The following is an 18,421-nucleotide window of genomic DNA, read 5'->3' as shown; positions in this document are numbered from 1 at the left end:
CCAAAATAAAAATATGTCTATGAGAGACTTGTATCCAAAGGTACAAGTTCCATAATAACTTGTGGAAATAACCCAAATAAATGTCTATTACCTGATGTTTGGATAAACAAATTATGGTATACCCATAAGATAGAATACTAATTGGCAATAAAAATGAATGAATTACTCATGTATAGATAGCATGGATGAGTCCTAGGAGCATAATGCCAAGTGAAAGAGAAGGAAGACACAAGAGTACATGCTATACAATTCCACTTGTAGTAAATTGTTGAACAGCAAAGCTGTAGTAACAAAAAGTCGATCAGAGGTTGCCAGGGGCTAGAAATGGAGGGGTGATTAGACTGTCAATGGGGAGGAGGGAACTTTGGAAACAGTTAATTTCTTTATCATGATTGTAATGGGTGATTACATGATTATACATTTGTGACTACTCATTGAGTTGAACACTTAAAATTAGTTTATTTTTCATGTATTCTGCCTCAATAAAGAACTGTAAACTAACTGTCTATATCTGTCAAGCACTGTTAGGAATATGATTAGATAAATGTGATGTGAGTCCTCCCTTCAGGGAGCTCAGTCTGTAGACATGGTAGAAAGATTTACAGTTCAGAGGCAAGAATTCTAGAGAGGAGTACTGAGGCACAAAGGAAGGAGTACTTGATCAGGGAAGGCCTCGAAAGGGAGCCTTGAGTTTTAATTTGTTGGCTCAACAGGAGTCAGACCAATGCTGAGGGAAGGACATTCCAGGCAAAGGCATGCAAGTAAGAAACTGTATGTTATGTTTTATAAGCCACAGGGAGCCTGGTATTGTTGGAGCCCTGGAGCTACGAGATTTATTTGGAAGTGGCAAAAGTTGAAGCTGGACAGGTTGGCAGAGATAAAAGGTGGAATATTTCTCACATTTGCTTATCAAACTCTTATTGCAAAAACAACTAGGTACTTGAGAGAGAATCCATTACTCTTGGACAAGAGATGAGATGATCAGTTTATCTTCATTCCTTTATGATTCCTTCAGGCCATTTATCTTCATTTGTTTCCTTTTGGCTTAACACAGACAACAGTAACAACACAACATAACCTTGTTTTTAGGATCAGCTGTTTTAAAACAGTAATTCTCCTTGAATAGACCTCAGCTGAATTTGTATGACTAAGGCTGTACTTAAGCTTTCACATGTTACGGAAAGGAAACATGTTGTAATGTTTGAGAAAGCCTTTAGTACTAGCACATTAATAGCCATCTGAAAGAACCGAGATTAGCCAGATGTGGCTTGTGCCTTCAAGGAAATTGCCCCAATAGTGAGAAGTACAAAATCTCCCCCATGCTACATTTTTAATGGGAGAAAATCGTATGCAACTACTTACTGGTTCTACTCTATATACATGAACTCTTTGAACATCACTTTCTATCCTTGGAGTGATTCAGGGAAATGTATACCTGTGTGTGTCTGTGTCTGTGTTGGAGGCAGACTCATAGAAGGATTTCCTTTAAAATGGGATAGCTGATTTTGAAGGCCTAGTCTAAAATTTAATGCTTTCTTGTGTATCGCAGGCTATGGAGTTTGAAGGCTGGGCCGACACCCTCTTTCTTCTGCAGTTCACCCTCTCCTGTGTGATGGGGTAAGCCTTTGCTACCTCCTTAGTAGAGAGTTCTAAAGAAATAGGTTAGAGAAATTTGCCTGCCTCATTTCTCAGTATCTTTTTAGATCTCCTGAGTGTGTCAACCTGGGATAATTAAGTCTCCAGATTCAGGTGGTTTCACAGCCCTTGGGAATGTGCTCTTAGCTACTGAATGGTGGATACCTTCGAAAGATAAAGAAACAATTTACCTGATAACCTGCTGTTTAATAAGCACCATTATATTTCAACATGCACTATATAGTTTTATCTCTATACTGACCATTCGACAGATAGTGTCATGCCCTTACCTATGAGAAAGCCAGCTCAGACAATTAAGTAAATTGTTTAAATTTGCACAGTTTGTAGGTGGCAGTGACAGCATTTGAATTTGGGGCAGACTGACCCCTCCTTACCATGTTTTCTTCCTCATAGAAGAGAATATGTAAAGGACGAGAGGATACCGGGTACCTGCAAACAGGCCTCTTCTCCTCATCTCCGTATTTTTCTAATGTGTTTTTTTCCCTCAGCCTGTCAGTTTAGTTGCTATTTGTGACTGGATCTGGCACATAGTGAGCAGGTGCTTCAAAATAAAGTTGACATGATGCCTTGGTACTAAGTCAGGCTCAGAAGCCTCAGTGTAAATCAGAGCGTTCCAACTGCTGCCACTTAGTTGTTAAGTGAACCTATATCCTCTGTTAAAGTAGCTTTAATTTGGGTTCTTTCATATTTAAGGATCTCTCTTGCCTTTTTCCTAGCCCAGAGGATATATTGTCCTCATGGAAGGTGTACAATTGAGTTTTAGGGTCTCTGAGCTCTGAGCTTTCTGTCTGTCTGGCTTAGGTGTGTTAGTAGGAAGCCTGAGCTAATAAAAATACTCACGATTACGCGTGATGGTTCAAGGTTTTGATGAGGGCAGCAAGGGAAAACACTTGGTAAGGAGATGAATGTGTTTCTCTTTAGTGAAATTTTAAAAATTCTGAAGCTGATGGATAAGAAGCAGTGAGGTGGGGAAAATTCATAGCTGGTCAGTGACTAGAATGTGCTGGGTTGGCCAACACTGATTGTTTATCTTGGCTAGAGATTATTATAAAGTATGAAATGGATTTTATACCTCGTCCTTCTTCATTCTAGGTTTATCTTAATGTATGCCACAGTGCTCTGCACGCAGTATAATTCTGCTCTTACAACTACAATAGTTGGATGTATTAAGGTAAGTAGAAAATTGCTGATATCTTTTTGGTACCTGCGTTACTCGAAAATTGTTTCTCTAAGATAAGAGTCTGGCTATGGCCTTAAGAACCAAGTTATTTCCTCACTTACTGTCTTAGTTTGACAAATTGTGGTGATAGTTTCTGAAACAGTCTTTAAGAATGCAGGGAGGGCATAGTCTCTACTTGCAGGCAGCTTAGCTCTGAGGAGCATGGGAAAAGGAAAATATATTATCTAAATAGAGGAAGGAATAGAATTAGGTTTGTTTCTGACAGGGCAGATTAATAGGTTGGTAGTGATAAGCCTGTCTCTGTAACCTCCAGTGAGAATTGCTATGTTCTCTGCCTCACTAAGATCTGGCTGTTTTATAGGGAAAGGATGCTGGCCAGAAGCTAATCAGGGGAGTTTTCCTATGCCTGAACGAAACCTTAAATGGCTCACTTTTGAAAGCTGTGTCTGACATTTCCAGTGATCTCATTTCCTCCTGATGCATTTTATTTGAGGGAGACTAATTTGTCTTCAGCCAGGAGAGCCAAGTTGATTTGAATATTGAGCTAAAGTTGGTGGCTGGAAGCCTGAGGCCTCTTTCATCTGACTTTCTGATTCTAGTGCTTTAAGATTTGGGAGGCCCCAGCTTGTCCGAATTCCAAATGAATTAGCCAAGTGGGCCTGCTTCCTTAGGAAGACAAGACCGAGAGAGGTAGTTCCTTAACATTTGGGCAAGAGAGGGACATTACCCTTGTGACTTCCTTTCTGATGCCCCATTACTCAGTAGTGAGGGAAGGGGTTTCAGAGGTCAAGTTTTTACTGCTCTGCTGTTTATCTTTGTAGTCTCGATAGAGTAGTGCCCATCTGATCTCAGTTTAGAAACTAGATCAAGTTAAAAGTCCAGAAAGTCTGTGATTTCAAATCATAAAATTGGATGATTTGTTGTGAATAGAATTCCAAATTAAGCTATAAGTCAATTGTGTGAATTCCTTTAGGAAGCTAGAGACAATCTATATGCCAGGGAATTGGGCTGGCTGGGATAATTTTAGTGCCCCAAATTAGCTCTAGCTATATTTTGGTTTTTGTAAATGCTTCAAGAGCAAAGTGGATGGCTTGTGTCTTCAGCTTAAGAGCAGTAAGAATGTGAGAAATAGGCCATGTTTCTAGCTACGGAGAGGGATGATGCAGGAAAGTCTATGTTTAATTTTAATAAGTAACCCTATTTGCCTGCAGTTTCTTAGTGTACTTTGTCATTATCAACATGGGATACAAATAAAATCATTCTTGTTCATATAAAGTTTATACTTTTCTTTTGATATATGTTCCTCCTCACAGTAGTACACGAACTCCATGGATTTACTCATTCCAGGATGATTAATTTTACTTTCAAACTCCACAGGGAGGCAAAAACTGAAATGTCTGATTAGTTCACTATTGCTCTTGATTCTCACTGGTGCAGGGTATCAGTGGCTTGCATCTGCAGACAGATGGGAATCCACCGATACCCTTGCAAGGTTAAAGTCTCACAAGCCACAGTGGAGCTTCTGTCATTAGCGTCCCAGTCATAACCCATTTAGCTCAGCCATTCCTCTGACAAGGGGCTTTAAGCTTCCTTTTGTGCTTGAAAAGCCACTGCAAATCCTTAGGTCAGCATTCCTTTTTCTCTTCAGTGTGGCAGGAAAATCACTTAGGATAACTAGTTAAAAGTAGAAATTCCAAGGCCTACCCAGATAGACTAAGTCAGGATCTCTAGAGTAGAGCTTAGAAATCTTCCTCTAAGATAACAGCAATATTCCTGTTCTCTCTCCCTCTTTTTCTTCCTCTTTCTTCCTCTCCTTCTCTCCTTTTTTTACTTTCCAACATCCTAGTTCCTCACCTCTACTCAATACATTCCTCTGAACACCTGATTCCTTGTGATTCTCCTGTCCCACTGAAACCTCCAAAAAAAAAAAATAAACAAAATGGTTCTAAAATGGTGCCTAAAAAGAAACTTTCTCCATAATCGATTATTCCATTGATTTTCATTAGGCAAGTCATCCTCCTGCAAAATTAAGTGTGGCCCCAAACGTAATAAATAATAATCAACATGATAACTATTTTGAAAAATTTTGTATAAAGAAAAAAACTCTAACAAAGCAAAAAAAAAAAAAAAAAAGAAATCTTTATATTTAACAAGATTTCCAGGCAATTGTCAGGTATACTAAAGTTTGAGAATTGCAGTCTTAGTTTTGAGCTACCATGAATCTTAAGTGCTTGCTGATAATTTTTTTTTTAAAGATGTTAGTGTCTTTTCTTGATAGCCAACCTTGCTTAGGATATCCTAATTAATACCTACAGGTTTTCCAACTTCTGATTTTGAGCAGCATGGGTTGGATTCTCTGTCCCCTTCATTTCTGAAGTTCCTTGGGCAACTTATATATATTAATCCAATTTTTCCCCAGACTCTGTATTCAAATGAGATCCTATTATACACTTTCCTAAGTTGCCTACTGGACTTGTTTATTGTTACATGATGCCTAATTTTATTTTTTTTCCCTTCAAATAATAAGAAAATTCTTTCTATGGCAACTTCCTATCTTCATCCTTAGGCCCAGAAGAAGCTGATATAATTTTGAAGGTTCTTTCAAAGGGCATTTTATTAGAAAAATAATTTTGAAGTTTCTTTTTGGCCTTTTACGCTGTAGCAATTTACTTTGTGTCTCATAGGCCTAATCTAGAGGCCTATGATAAATAGGCCAGAGAAATATATTTTGGGTTAAAATATTTTAGTTTCTTTCAGTCCTCACTTTAAAACTTTAATAAGTTTTATGTATTAAAAGCCATTTGAGCTAGAGGTCATGAGAGATAGACAAAGAAGTGGAAAAACACATTTATATAAGCAGAAAAGAGTAAATTAAAATATATTGTCCCATATCTTTTTTAATCATAGTTCTGAGAATGGATTAGTTTAGTTAAATAGTTGTGTCCATTTTAGGAGGTGGCATTGTAGATACACTAGGCCTCCATGTATGATGAAGGCAAACAGATCTTTATTAAGAGGTGTTTTTAGGAAAACAGAAGAAAAAACAAAGGATAATGTCTGGAGTAGTATATAGAGAGTGTTTCTTAGACTCCTTGAAGTATCTTCAGATTGCAGTGGCAATCTGACAGATTTTACTGGATTGTATAGTTCAAATTAGTGTTGAAGTGAACTTTCTGAGTAGTCTGTATATCGGTAAGCATGAAGGCTCTTTGTAAAACTGTGACTTTTCCTGAAGTTTAAGTTGTCTAGTTTCAGTTTGTACGGCTTTAAGGAAAGCACAGTTTTAACTTTTGGTGATATAAAATGAAAAATGGAAGAAAAATTTGAAACTGTTAGTTTGGAGACTTGTAACCAGGAAATAATTTAGGTTTTAGTCTAAATTGTAGAGAAATAACAAAAACAAAAACAATGAAAGACTAGAATCTAATTTAAACAGGTGTGCTGTAGTATTCTTTGAAACATAGTTTTATTCTGTAGTTTCCCATTTATACCAAAGTTAAATCATAGTAGGATCAATTTATTTGTAAAGTAAGTTTTAGTCTTTTTATACTTGGCCTGCTTATTTGTATAAAATGTAGTAAGAATAGTGATTGGCCATTTAGGCTCTTCTTAGATTAGTTTTGTTGAAACTTTTTCATAAGAAATCTTAGTTTGGGAGGCCGAGGTGGGTGGATCACGAGGTCAAGAGATCGAGACCATCCTGGTCAACATGGTGAAACCCCGTCTCTACTAAAAATACAAAAAATTAGCTGGGCATGGTGGCGCATGCCTGTAATCCCAGCTACTCAGGAGGCTGAGGCAGGAGAATTGCCTGAACCCAGGAGGCGGAGGTTGCGGTGAGTCGAGATCGCGCCATTGCACTCCAGCCTGGGTAACAAGAGCGAAACTCCGTCTCAAAAAAAAAAAAAAAAAAAAAAAAGAAATCTTGGATTATTGGACTTCTAAAAGCTTTAAGGCCAGGAAGCTAAGCCAAGCCAGAGATTTGCCATCAGACTGTAGTATCTGTACAAATTGGGTGAATCTTTCTCCTTTTGGTAACCTAAAATACCTTGGTGGTCAGAAAGTTACATTTTTTATGTATCACAGGTCAGGAAGCTTGTAAAGGAACTGTGTAGACAAAGTACCAGGCCAGTCTTGCAAGGGTCTTTTTATTGGCTTTATAAAGTCAACATTAATTTCTTAAAGTAGTCTGGTCATATCTGAAAATATGTTATTTTAGTCAAAGACTTGGTAAAATAACTAGTGTCTCTGACTGTGTCCTGTTACAAAGAAAACAGATGTGTATTGAATTTATCTACATAATAGCATGGGACTGGTACCAAAACAGAGATATAGACTAATGGAACAGAATTAATACAACCATCTGATCTTTGATAAACCTGACAAAAACAAGCAATAGGGAAAGGACCCTCTGTTTAATAAATGGTGTTGGGATAACTGGCTAGCCATGTGCAGAAAGCAGAAACTGGACCCCGTCCTGACACCTTACACTAAAATTAACTCCAGATGGATTAAAGACTTAAATATAAAACCTAACACCATAAGAACCCTAGAAGAAAACCTAGGCAAACCATTAAGACATAGGCATAGGCAAGGACTCCATGACCAAAACACCAAAAGCAATGGCAACAAAAGCCAAAATAGGCAAATGGGATCTAATTAAACTCCACAGCTTCTGTACGGCAAAAGAAACAATCATTAGAGTGAACCGGCAACCGACAGAATGGGAAAAAATTTTTGCAATCTACCCATCTGACAAAGGGCTAATGTCCAGAATTTACAAAGAGCTGAAACAGATTTACAAGAAAAAACAGCCATTCAAAAGTGGGCAAAGTATATGAACACTTTTTAAAAGAAGATATATATGTGGCCAAGAAACATGAAAAAATGCTCATCATCACTGGTCATTAGAGAAATGCAAATTAAAACCACATTGAGATACCATCTCATACCAGTTAGAATGGTGATCATCAAAAAATCTGGAGACAGCAGATGCTGGAGAGGATATGGAGAAGAAGGAACACTTTTACACTGTTGGTGGGGGTATAAATTAGTTCAACCATTGTGGAAAACAGTGTGGCGATTCCTCAAGGACCTAGAAATAGAAATTCCATTTGACCCAGCGATCCCATTTGACCCATAACCCTGGGTATATACCCAAAGGGTTATAAATTGTTCTATTATAAAGACACATGCACACATATGTTTATTGTGGCACTGTTTATGATAGCAAAGACCTGGAACCAACCCAAATGCCCATCAGTGATAGACTGGACGAAGAAAATATGGCCCATGTATACCATGGAATACTATGCAGCCATAAAAAATAATGAGGTTGTGTCCTTTGTGGGCACATAGATGAATCTGGAAAGCATCATTCTCAGCAAACTGACACAAGAACAGAAAATCAAACACTGCATGTTCTCACTCATAGGCAGGTGTTGAACAATGAGAACACATGGACACAGGAGGGGAGGATCACATACTGGGGTCTGTTGGGGGAAGCCAGGGAAGGGACAGCAGGGGTTAGGGAGTTGGGGAGGGATAACATGGGGAGAAATGCCAGATGTAGGTGACAGGGGATGGAGATAGCAAACCACCTTGCCATGTAAGTGTCTATCTATGCAACAAACCCTGCATGATCTGTACATGTACCCCAGAACCTAAAGTACAATTAAAAAAAATAATATTCATAAATAGTTTTTAAATTTGGAGAAATTAGTTGATAAATGTTTTAAATTTGTCCACAAAGTATATTTTACCCAATTGTTGTAAATTATAGTTTAAAAGAAAAAAAAAGTTTTTTGACTCCGGTGTTTAAACAAAGCATTTTTTTTTAAGTTATAAAAATTAGTCTTTACTAATCTAACTCCATGTTATTAATTCTTATTCTGTTGGATGTTAGATTAGCAGCCCTCACAAATACATTAGTTTTTTAATGAGAGTACTGAAAGCTTTTACCTAGTCTAATGATCTGATCACTAAAGCTACCAGAAACCTGTATTTACAACTACTTATCAGGATCTTTTTTATGAATTTCTTTGAAAAGGAAGCAAATTTTGGACTGTACCTAATTGTAAACTGCATTTTGAGAAAAATCAAAGTAAAACAATAACTATCAATGGATAACAAAAGTCAGAATAGTTACACAGTTGACAAGGAAATTTCTTTGGCATATACCAATTTAACATAATCATAATTATTACTGATAATATATATTAAGACATTTCAAATATTTAGGAATCTTATACAGGTTTAGAACATATATTAATAACAACATTTATCTAAATATAACTCAGAGAAATTTATGCACCTTTTTTCATGATTTCCATATGATTTTAACATACTAAATAAGGCTAATAATATGTTTCTTTTGGACTTTTAGGGGTCCTATTATTTAAAAAGTTAGTTTGAGGTCAAAAAAACTGAATTCGAAATTTTGATTTGGGGAAACATGTCAGATATCAAAGGTTTAAAACAGGATTACAGGCCACTGAAAAATATCATTTATTTAGTCAAAGTAATAATTAAAAGATTTTGAAAAGCAAAACCTTTTACTCCTTGATGGAGGGAGACTCATAAGACGTAATAAAGACACCATGAGTCATACCGAATCTGGTTTTCCCTCTACCCCTTCTTTGATTTTTGTAGTTTATTTACAAGGTAAATAAAATTTTTAAATTATTTTTTATTAATACTACATGAAATTTTTGTTTAAAAGAGAAAACTGCCTAGGCTTGGTGGCTCATGCCTGTAATCCCAGCACTTTGAGAGGCCAAACAGGTGGTGGATCACCTGAGGCCAAGAATTTTAGTCCAGCCTGGCCAATATAGTGAAACCCTGTCTCTAATTTGCCAAGCATGGTGGTACATGCCTGTAGTCCCAGCTACTCAGGAGGCTGAGGCAGGACAATTGCTTGAACCCAGGAGGTGATGGTTGCAGTCAGCTGAGATTGTGTCACTGCACTCTAACCTGGGTAACAGAATGAGATCCTGTCTCAAAAAAAAAAAAGATTAAATTTTATTTTTGTATTAGTATATTATTAATGTTAAAGTTAATTTTAATAAAACCTTGTAAATAAGTCCATTTAATTTTAATTAGTTTGACTACAAAATTTTTGTGCATTTTTAAATAGCCTCTTAAATTTAAACATTTTTAAAAACATTTTTAATTAAAAACTTTTTACGTGTCTATAATACGCAAAATCATTTTTTTTACAAAAGCATATTTTTATGTCTTATAACCTTTTTTATGAAAAACATTTTACTTTTTGAATATGCTTTTTATATAGAATTGTTTATTTTAATATCTAGTAGTTTTAATTACATAGATTAATTATAATAGTATCTCAGTAACTCTTAATTTTAGTGAAAAACCTAGGAAATAAGTAATTTAATTATATGCAGAGTGCAAGACAAAAAACAGAACTGTGAATGCAATGCCTGAAGAAGTTAATATGCTAAGAAGCATAGTTGGGCTAAGGAGGACAGGGCCTGGGTGTTGTTCCCAGACCTCACCATGGTTCATTTATCTAGACATTAGAATTTAAAGTCTCAAAGTTAAAGACATAAGCTTACAGATAAATTAAGCATTAAAAATATTACAGATGTAACAGTTCTGTGACCCTAAAGCATTTAGTAGAGACAATATAAACCTGTCTGATCAATAGAATCAGGCCAGAAACTAAGTTAAAATTTAAAGATGTTTTAATTTTATTTTACTAATTTTTTTTAAACTTTTAATTCATTAAGGATTACTAAAATAATGTGAACTTGAAATTTATTTGGGCTTAATTTATGAGTACTAACTTACAAGTTAATTTGATACTATGTAGACAATATATACACATAGACATGTATATATAAAAATATAGATGGACACAAATACTTTAAACTTTTGATTTTTAAATTTTACTCATAACACCAGTAAAACTCACTAGTTTAAAAGAACAGTTGGATTTAAACTTTGTAAGTGAAAAAGATTAAAGTTTATCTGTCTTACATGACCCAAGCCCTTACTGTGTTTTAGAGAAAACAGGGTAGTAAATTATATGTTAAAGTACAGAGAGAGAATTTATATATTTTAAAAGGAGTTTGAATATGTTACTGGAAGATTAAAAAGGGTTGTCAAGGTAACAAAATTATAGGAACTTATAGGATTTTATAAGGGAACCAATTTCATTTAGAGGGGCACTATAAAATTTAGTCTGTTTTTTAACTGGATCACTGAGCTCAGGAGAGCGCCCAATAAAGAACAGGGCCAACAAAGTATCTGTAGTTTTTAGGGCCTCATAATTAAAATATGTAAAAAGGAGGCACAGTTGAAAGACAGAACATATAGAGCTTTAAAAATTTAATTTTATTTCTACATTGAATTTAACATCCCCAGAAAGAGAAATGCCATGAAACCAGGCCATGCAATGCTTGTATAGTGTACTTTGATACAAAGACATTTTAAAAATTATTTAAACTACACCTTTTAAATATAAACTCACAAAGAAACAAGTAGACGCTTGTAGTAATAATCATTTACTGTAAACAGCTGTTACTAGTCACCTCTAAAACTGTAGCTCTTACCAGTGACTCACCACTCATCACACACACAAAGGTCATGTTCTCCCACAGTACAAGAAAGGGGGTAGATGGTACTTTTTTTGTATGCTTCTTAAGGGATCCGAATCATTAGAAGTCCCCTCTAGATTCTTTTATGTAGTACCAAAGACAGCAAAGAGGAGGGAGGAGGAGGAAGGAGTAAGAGTAAGTGGGGGAACAGTATATATATATATATTTTGAGACAGGGTTTCACTCTGTTGCCCAGGCTTAAGTATAGTGGCACAATCATGGCTCACTGCAGCCTTGACCTCCCGGGCTCAGTTGATACTCCCATGTTAGCTTCATGGGATTGGACTTTTTTAGTACTAACCAGGCGACAAAGGTTGAGTTGACAAAAGCTCCTTATAGATGAGACTTTTTATGACAGACTCACCTAAGAGCTTGACACATTTGGAACAAAAAGTCTTGGGTTTTTAGCCATTTTTAGACTGGCCACCTGATGCGACTCAAAAATCATGCCTCCCAGATGGCAGAGACCAAGAGAGAGTGCTTACACTTGATCAGAAGTCAAACTTTCAAGGACATAAAATGACAAGAGAGAACCTCAACCAGTATCCTAATTTTTATGACAGAGCAACACAGAAAGACAAAGATAAAGGAAAAGACTATTTGGGGAAGAAAGGAATCAAGCAATTTGAGTATTCATACCACAGAGTACCAAAATCTATAACCAAGACTCGTTACACAAATCTTTTCTCCCATTAATCAAGATTTTGGCTCTGGTTCTGTTGGTGGGTGCCATGGCTCAACACCTATAATCCTAGCACTTTGGAAGGCTGAGGTGGGTGGACTCTCTGAGCTCAGGTGTTCAAGACCAGCCTGGGCAAAAGGCTTCCAAAATACAAAAAATTAGCCAGGCATGGTGGCATGTGCCTGCAGCCCCAGCTACTTGGGAGGTTGAGGTGGGAGAATTGGTTGAGCCTGGGAGACAGATTGCAGTGAGCCAAGATTGTGCCACTGCACTCCAACCTGAGACACAGAGTGAGGCCCAGTCGCAAAAAATAAAAAAAATATTTTGGTGAGGAAAAAGAAACTGTAATATATATATATTATATTTAAATATAATATATATATAAATATAATATATATAAATATATAAACATATATATAAATATAATATATATAATATATATAAACATATGTTTATATATTTTTTTTACCATTTACTTGACCGTACACTGGCTGATGAGGTCCTGGATAATCTTTGCCGCAGCTTCCAAAAGAGCAGAACAGGCTGGGTGCAGTAGCTGACGCCGGTAATCCCAGCACTTTGGGAAGCCAAGGTGGGTGGATCACGAGGTCAGGAGATTGAGACCATCTTGGCTCACAGTGTGAAACCCTGTCTCTACTAAAAATATGAAAAATTAGCCAGGCGTGGTAGTGCACACCTGTAGTCCCAGCTACTTGGGAGGCTGAGGCAGGATAATCACTTAAACCTGGGAAGTGGAGATTGCAGTGAGCCAAGATCTTGCCACTGCACTCCAGCTGGGGTGACAGAGCAAGACGCCATCTCAAAAAAAAAGAACAGCTTTGGCATCCCTGCTTACTGCACCAAAACTGTAGGGACAAGAGGAAAGTTTGCTTAAAAATCAGCTCAGTCAGGCATCCCCAGAGCAACAGGAGCCAAAAGAAGCAGCAGCAGCCTGGAGAGAGCACAGGGGAGAGAGAGGCCCATGCCCTCCCCGGGGGCCAGATTCTGCAGGTGCACTGGGTGGGAATGATTGGCAGGCTAGGTCACAGATGGCCAAGAGGAGGCAACACCAGAATGCAGCTCCCAGAAAATGAGACGCAGAGGGCTAGAGGACTTCACGATTTTAAATGAGGTATCAGGTTCATTTTGGGGGGACTGGAAGGACTCTGAAAGTAGCCTAGGGAGGGAGCCAAAGCAGGGCGAGAGCTCCCCGGGGAGAATGAACCAAGACAGGGTGGGGGCGTGTCCCCACCTGGAACATGCAGCCGGCTCGAAGGGTCAGGGGGCTTCTCCCCTTCTGTGCTCCAATTTGGATCCTGTGCTTACCTCATCCCTCCTGCAACCCACTGTTCGCAAGACCCCCACCAGACTGAGGGGTGCCATGGGTTGTCAGTTCACATCTGAGCGAGAGCTCCCACCTGGTGCTGTAAGTTGGACTACAGTTGGCAGGGACCTGGACAGAAGTTTGGACTAACACCAGTTGGACTGAACAATATGTCCCACAGAAAGAGGCAGAGTTGAAAGCAGGGAAACAGGTCATAAGACCTGGCAGGCCCCACCCCCCACAAAATTCAAACTGAAGCCCGTATTCCAGAGAGCTTGGCAGCAAATACACCAGTTTGACCCCAACCAGGATGATGGAGCTCAGGGAAGGAGAGACGCCATTGGGAAGGTGGGGCTAATTTCACCTGCAAAAATCCCCTGGGGAAGACCACCCAACCTGCAACCTGACTGAATCGGAGGCAGCCCAGCAGCGCCTCTGCAGGCAAAAGAAGATATAGCTCCAACTGCAACAGAAAGGATGTCCACTCAGATTTCTCCCAAAATTACCAGCTTCAAAGATCAAAGGGAGATAAATCCACGAAGATGGAAAAAAAAAACAGTGCAGAAAGTATGAAACCTTCAAAGACCAGAACACCTCTTCCCCTTCCAGGGATCACAACTCCTCACCATCAAGGGAACAAAACAAGACAGAAAATGAGTGTGATGAATTGACAAAAGCAGGCTTCAGAAGGTGGATAATAACAAACTTCTCTGAGTTAAAAGATCATGTTCTAGCCTAATGTAAAGAAACTAAGAACCTTGAAAAAAGATTAGACGAAATGCTAACTAGAATAACCAGTTTAGAGAAGAACATAAATGACTTGATGGAGCTGAAAAACACAGCACAAGAACTTCACAAGGCATGCACAAGTTCAACAGTCAAATCTATCAAGCAGAAGAAAGGATATCAGAGATAGAAGATCAAATTAATGAAACAAAACGAAAAGGCAAGATTAGAGAAAAAAGAGTGAGAAGAAACGAACAATGCCTCCAAGAACTATGGGATTATGTGAAAAGACCTAATCTACACTTGATTAGTGTACCTGAATGTGATGTGGAGAATGAATCCAATTGGAAAACACTCTTCAGGATATTATCCAAGAGAACTTCCCCAATGTAACAAGGCAGGACAACATTCCAATCCAGGAAATACAGAGACCACCACAAAGATATTCCTCAAGAAGAGCAACCCCAAGGCACATAATCATCAGATTCACCAGGGTTGAAATGAAGGAAAAAATCCTAAGGGCAGCCAGACAGAAAGGTCGAGTCACCCACTGAGGAAAGACCATGAGACTCATGGCAGATCTCTCAGCAGAAACTCTACAAGCTAGCATCCTTAAAGAAAAGAACTTTTAACCCAGAATTTCATACCTGGCCAAACTTAGCTTCATAAGTGAAGTAGAAATAAAATCCTTAATGGACAAGCAATTGCTGAGAGATTTTGTTGCTACAAGACAAGCCTTACAAGAGCTACTGAAGGAAGTACTTAAACAGGGAAAGGAAGAACCAGTATCAGCCACTGAAAAGATGTATCAAATGGTAAAGAACAACAATGCAGTGAAGAAGCCATGTTAACTAATGGGCAAAACAGCCAGTAACAAAATGGCAGGATCAAATTCAAACATAACAATATTAACATTGAATGTAAATGGCCTAAATGCCCCAATCAAAAGACACAGACTGGCAAACTGGATTAAAAAGTCAAGACCCAATGGTGTGCTGTATTCAGGAGACCATCTCATGTGCAAAGACTCACATAGACTCAAAATAAAGGGATGGAAGATCTGCCAAGCAATTGGAGAGCAAACAAAAGCAGAGGTAGCAATCCTAGTCTCTGATAAAATGGACTTTAAATCAACAAAGATCAAAAGAGACAAAGAAGGGCATTACATAATGGTAAAAGGATCAATGCAACAAGAAGAGCTAACTATCCTAAATATATGCACCCAATGCAGCAATACCCAGATACATAAAGCAAGTTCTTAATGACCTACAAAGAGACTTAGACTCCCACACAATAACAGTGGGATTACTGTAACATTCCACTGACAATATTGGACAGATCAACAAGACAAAAAGTCAGCAAGGATATTCAGGACTTGAACACAGATCTGGACCAAGCAGACCTAATAGACATTTACCGAACACCCCACATCCACAGAATACACATTCTTCTCAGCACCATATCACACTTACTCTAAAATCGACCACATAATTGGAAGTAAATCCCTCCTCAGCAAATGCAAAAGAACAGAAATAATAACAAATAGTCTCTCAGACCACAGCACAATTAAATTAGAACTCAGGATTAAGAAAAGCACTCAAAACTGCACAATCACATGGAAACTGAACAACTTGCTTTTGAATGACAAATGGATAAACGATGAAATGAAGGCAGAAATGAAAATGTTCTTTGAAACCAACAAGAACAAAGACACAATATACCAGAATCTATGGGACACATTTAAGGCAGTGTCTAGAGGGAAATTTATAGCAATAAATGCCCACATGAGAAATAAGGAAAGATCTAAAATTGACACCCTATCATCAAAATTGAAAGAGCTAGAGGAGCAAGATCAAAAAAAAAAAAGAATCAAAAGTAAGCAGAAAACAGGAAATAACTAAGATCAGAGCAGAACTGAAGGAGGTAGAGACACAAAAAACCCTTCAAAAGATCAATAAATCCAGGAGCTGGTTTTTTGACAAGATCAACAAAATAGACCGCTAGCTAGACTAATAAAAAAGAAAAGAGAGAAGAATCGAATAGATGCAATAAAAAAATGATAAAGGGGAGATCACCATCAATTCCTCAGAAATAAAAACTACCATCAGAGATTACTACAAACAGCTTTATGCACATAAACCAGTAAACCTGGAAGAAATGGATAAATTCCTGGGCACTTGCGCACTCCCAGGACTAAGCCAGGAAGAATTTGAAACCCTGAATAGACCAATAACAAGGTCTGAAGTCAAGGCAGCAATTAATAACCTACCAACCAAAAAAAGTCCACGTCCAAATGAGTTTACAGCTGAATTTTACCAGATGTGCAAAGAGGAGCTGGTACCATTACTGTTGAAACTATTCCAAACAATATAAAAAGAGGGAATCCTAACTCTTTCTATGAGACCGATATTATCCTGTTACCAAAACCTAGCAGAGACACAACTAAAAAAGAAAACTACAGGCCAATATTTGTGATGAACACTGATACAAAAATCTTCAATAAAATACTGGCAAACCAAATCCAACAGCTTATCCACCACAATCAAGTAGGGTTCATCCCAGGAATGCAAGGCTGGTTCAACATAGACAAATCTATAAACGGAATCCACCACATGAACAGAACCAAAGACAAAAACCACATGATTATCTCAATTGATGCAGAGAAGGCTTTCGACAAAATTCAGCAGCGCTTTATGCTAAAAACTCTCAATAAACTAGGTATCGATGGAATGTATCTCAAAATAATAAAAGCTATTTATGACAAACCCACAGCCAATATCATACTGAATGGGCAGAAACTAGAAGCATTCCCTTTAAAAACTGGCTCTAGACAAGGATGCCCTCTCTCACCACTCCTATTCAATATAGTATTGGAAGTTCTAGCCAGAACAATCAGGCAAGAAAAAGAAATAAAGGATATTCAATTAGGAAAGGAGGAACTCAAATTGTCTCTATTTGCAGACAACATGATTGTATATTCAGAGGACCCCATTGTCTCAGCCCCAACCGTCTTTAAACTGATAAGCAACTTCAGCCAAGTCTCAGGATACAAAATCAATGTGCAGAAATCACAAGCATTCCTGAATACCAGCAACAAACAAACAGAATCAAATCATGAGCAAACTCCCATTTATAGTTGTTACAAACAGAATAAAATACTTAGGAATACAGCTAACAAAGGATGTAAAAGATCTCTTCAAGGAGAACTACAAGCCACTGCTCAAGGAAATAAGAGAGGACACAAACAGATGGAAAAACATTCCATGCTCATGGTCCGGAAGAATCAATATTGTGAAAAATGGCCAAACTGCCCAAAGTAATTTATAGATTCAATGCTATCTCCATCAAGTTACCATTGACTCTTCACAGAACTGGAAAAAAAAAAACACTTTCAACTTCATATGTAACCAAAAGAGAGCCCGCATAGCCAAGACAATCCTAAGCAAAAAGAACAAAGCTGGAGGTGTCACGCTACCTGACTTCAAACTATACTACAAGGCTACAGTAATCAAAACAGCATGATACTGGTACCAAAACAAAGATATAGACCAATGGAACAGAACAGAGGCCTCGGAAAGAATGCCACACATCTACAATCATCTGGTCTTTGGCAAACCAGACAAAATCAAGAAATGGGGATAGGATTCCCTGCTTAATAAATGGTGTTGGGAAAACTGGCTAGCCATATGCAGGTAGCTGAAACTGGACCCCTTCCTTATACCTTATACAAAAATTAACTCCACATGGATTAAAGATTTAAACATAAGATCTAACCCCATAAAAACCCTAGAAGAAAACCTAGGCAATACCATTCAGGACATAGGCACAGGCGAGGACTTCATGACTGAAACACCAAAAGCAACAGCAACAAAAGCCAAAATAGACAAATGGGATCTAATTAAACTTAAGAGCTTCTGCACAGCAAAAGAAACAATCATTAGAGTGAACCAGCAACCAATAGAATGGGAAAATGTTTTTGCAATCTACCCATCTATCAAAGGGCTAAAATCCAGAATCTACAAAGAACTAAAGCAGATTTACAAGAAAAAAGCCGTTCAAAAGTGGGCAAAGGATATCACCAGACACTTTTCAAAAGAAGACATATATGAGGCCAACAAACATGAAAAAATGCTCATCATCATTGGTCATTAGAGAAATGCAAATCAAAACCACATTGAGATACCATCTCACACTGGTTAGAATGGCGATCATTAAAAAATCTGGAGACAGCA

General features: G+C 37.8%; 1 protein-coding gene across 2 annotated transcripts in view; it reads left to right on the top strand.

Annotated features, from left to right (window-relative positions):
- Nucleotides 1–18,421, top strand: part of SLC35D1 (solute carrier family 35 member D1) — a 69,923-nt gene that overhangs the window by 35,883 nt on the left and 15,619 nt on the right. For both annotated transcript variants that reach the window (XM_009001458.5, XM_002750933.7), the window contains 2 exons: nucleotides 1,550–1,617; nucleotides 2,749–2,827. In XM_009001458.5, the coding sequence (XP_008999706.1) occupies nucleotides 1,550–1,617; nucleotides 2,749–2,827 (147 nt within the window). The remainder of the gene's footprint in view (nucleotides 1–1,549; nucleotides 1,618–2,748; nucleotides 2,828–18,421) is intronic.

This window comes from Callithrix jacchus, chromosome 7 (genome assembly GCF_049354715.1).
Source record: "Callithrix jacchus isolate 240 chromosome 7, calJac240_pri, whole genome shotgun sequence".
Classification (NCBI taxonomy): Eukaryota; Metazoa; Chordata; class Mammalia; order Primates; family Cebidae; genus Callithrix; species Callithrix jacchus.
Note: the sequence above shows the minus strand (reverse complement) of the source record. Positions and strands in the feature narration are given on the sequence as shown.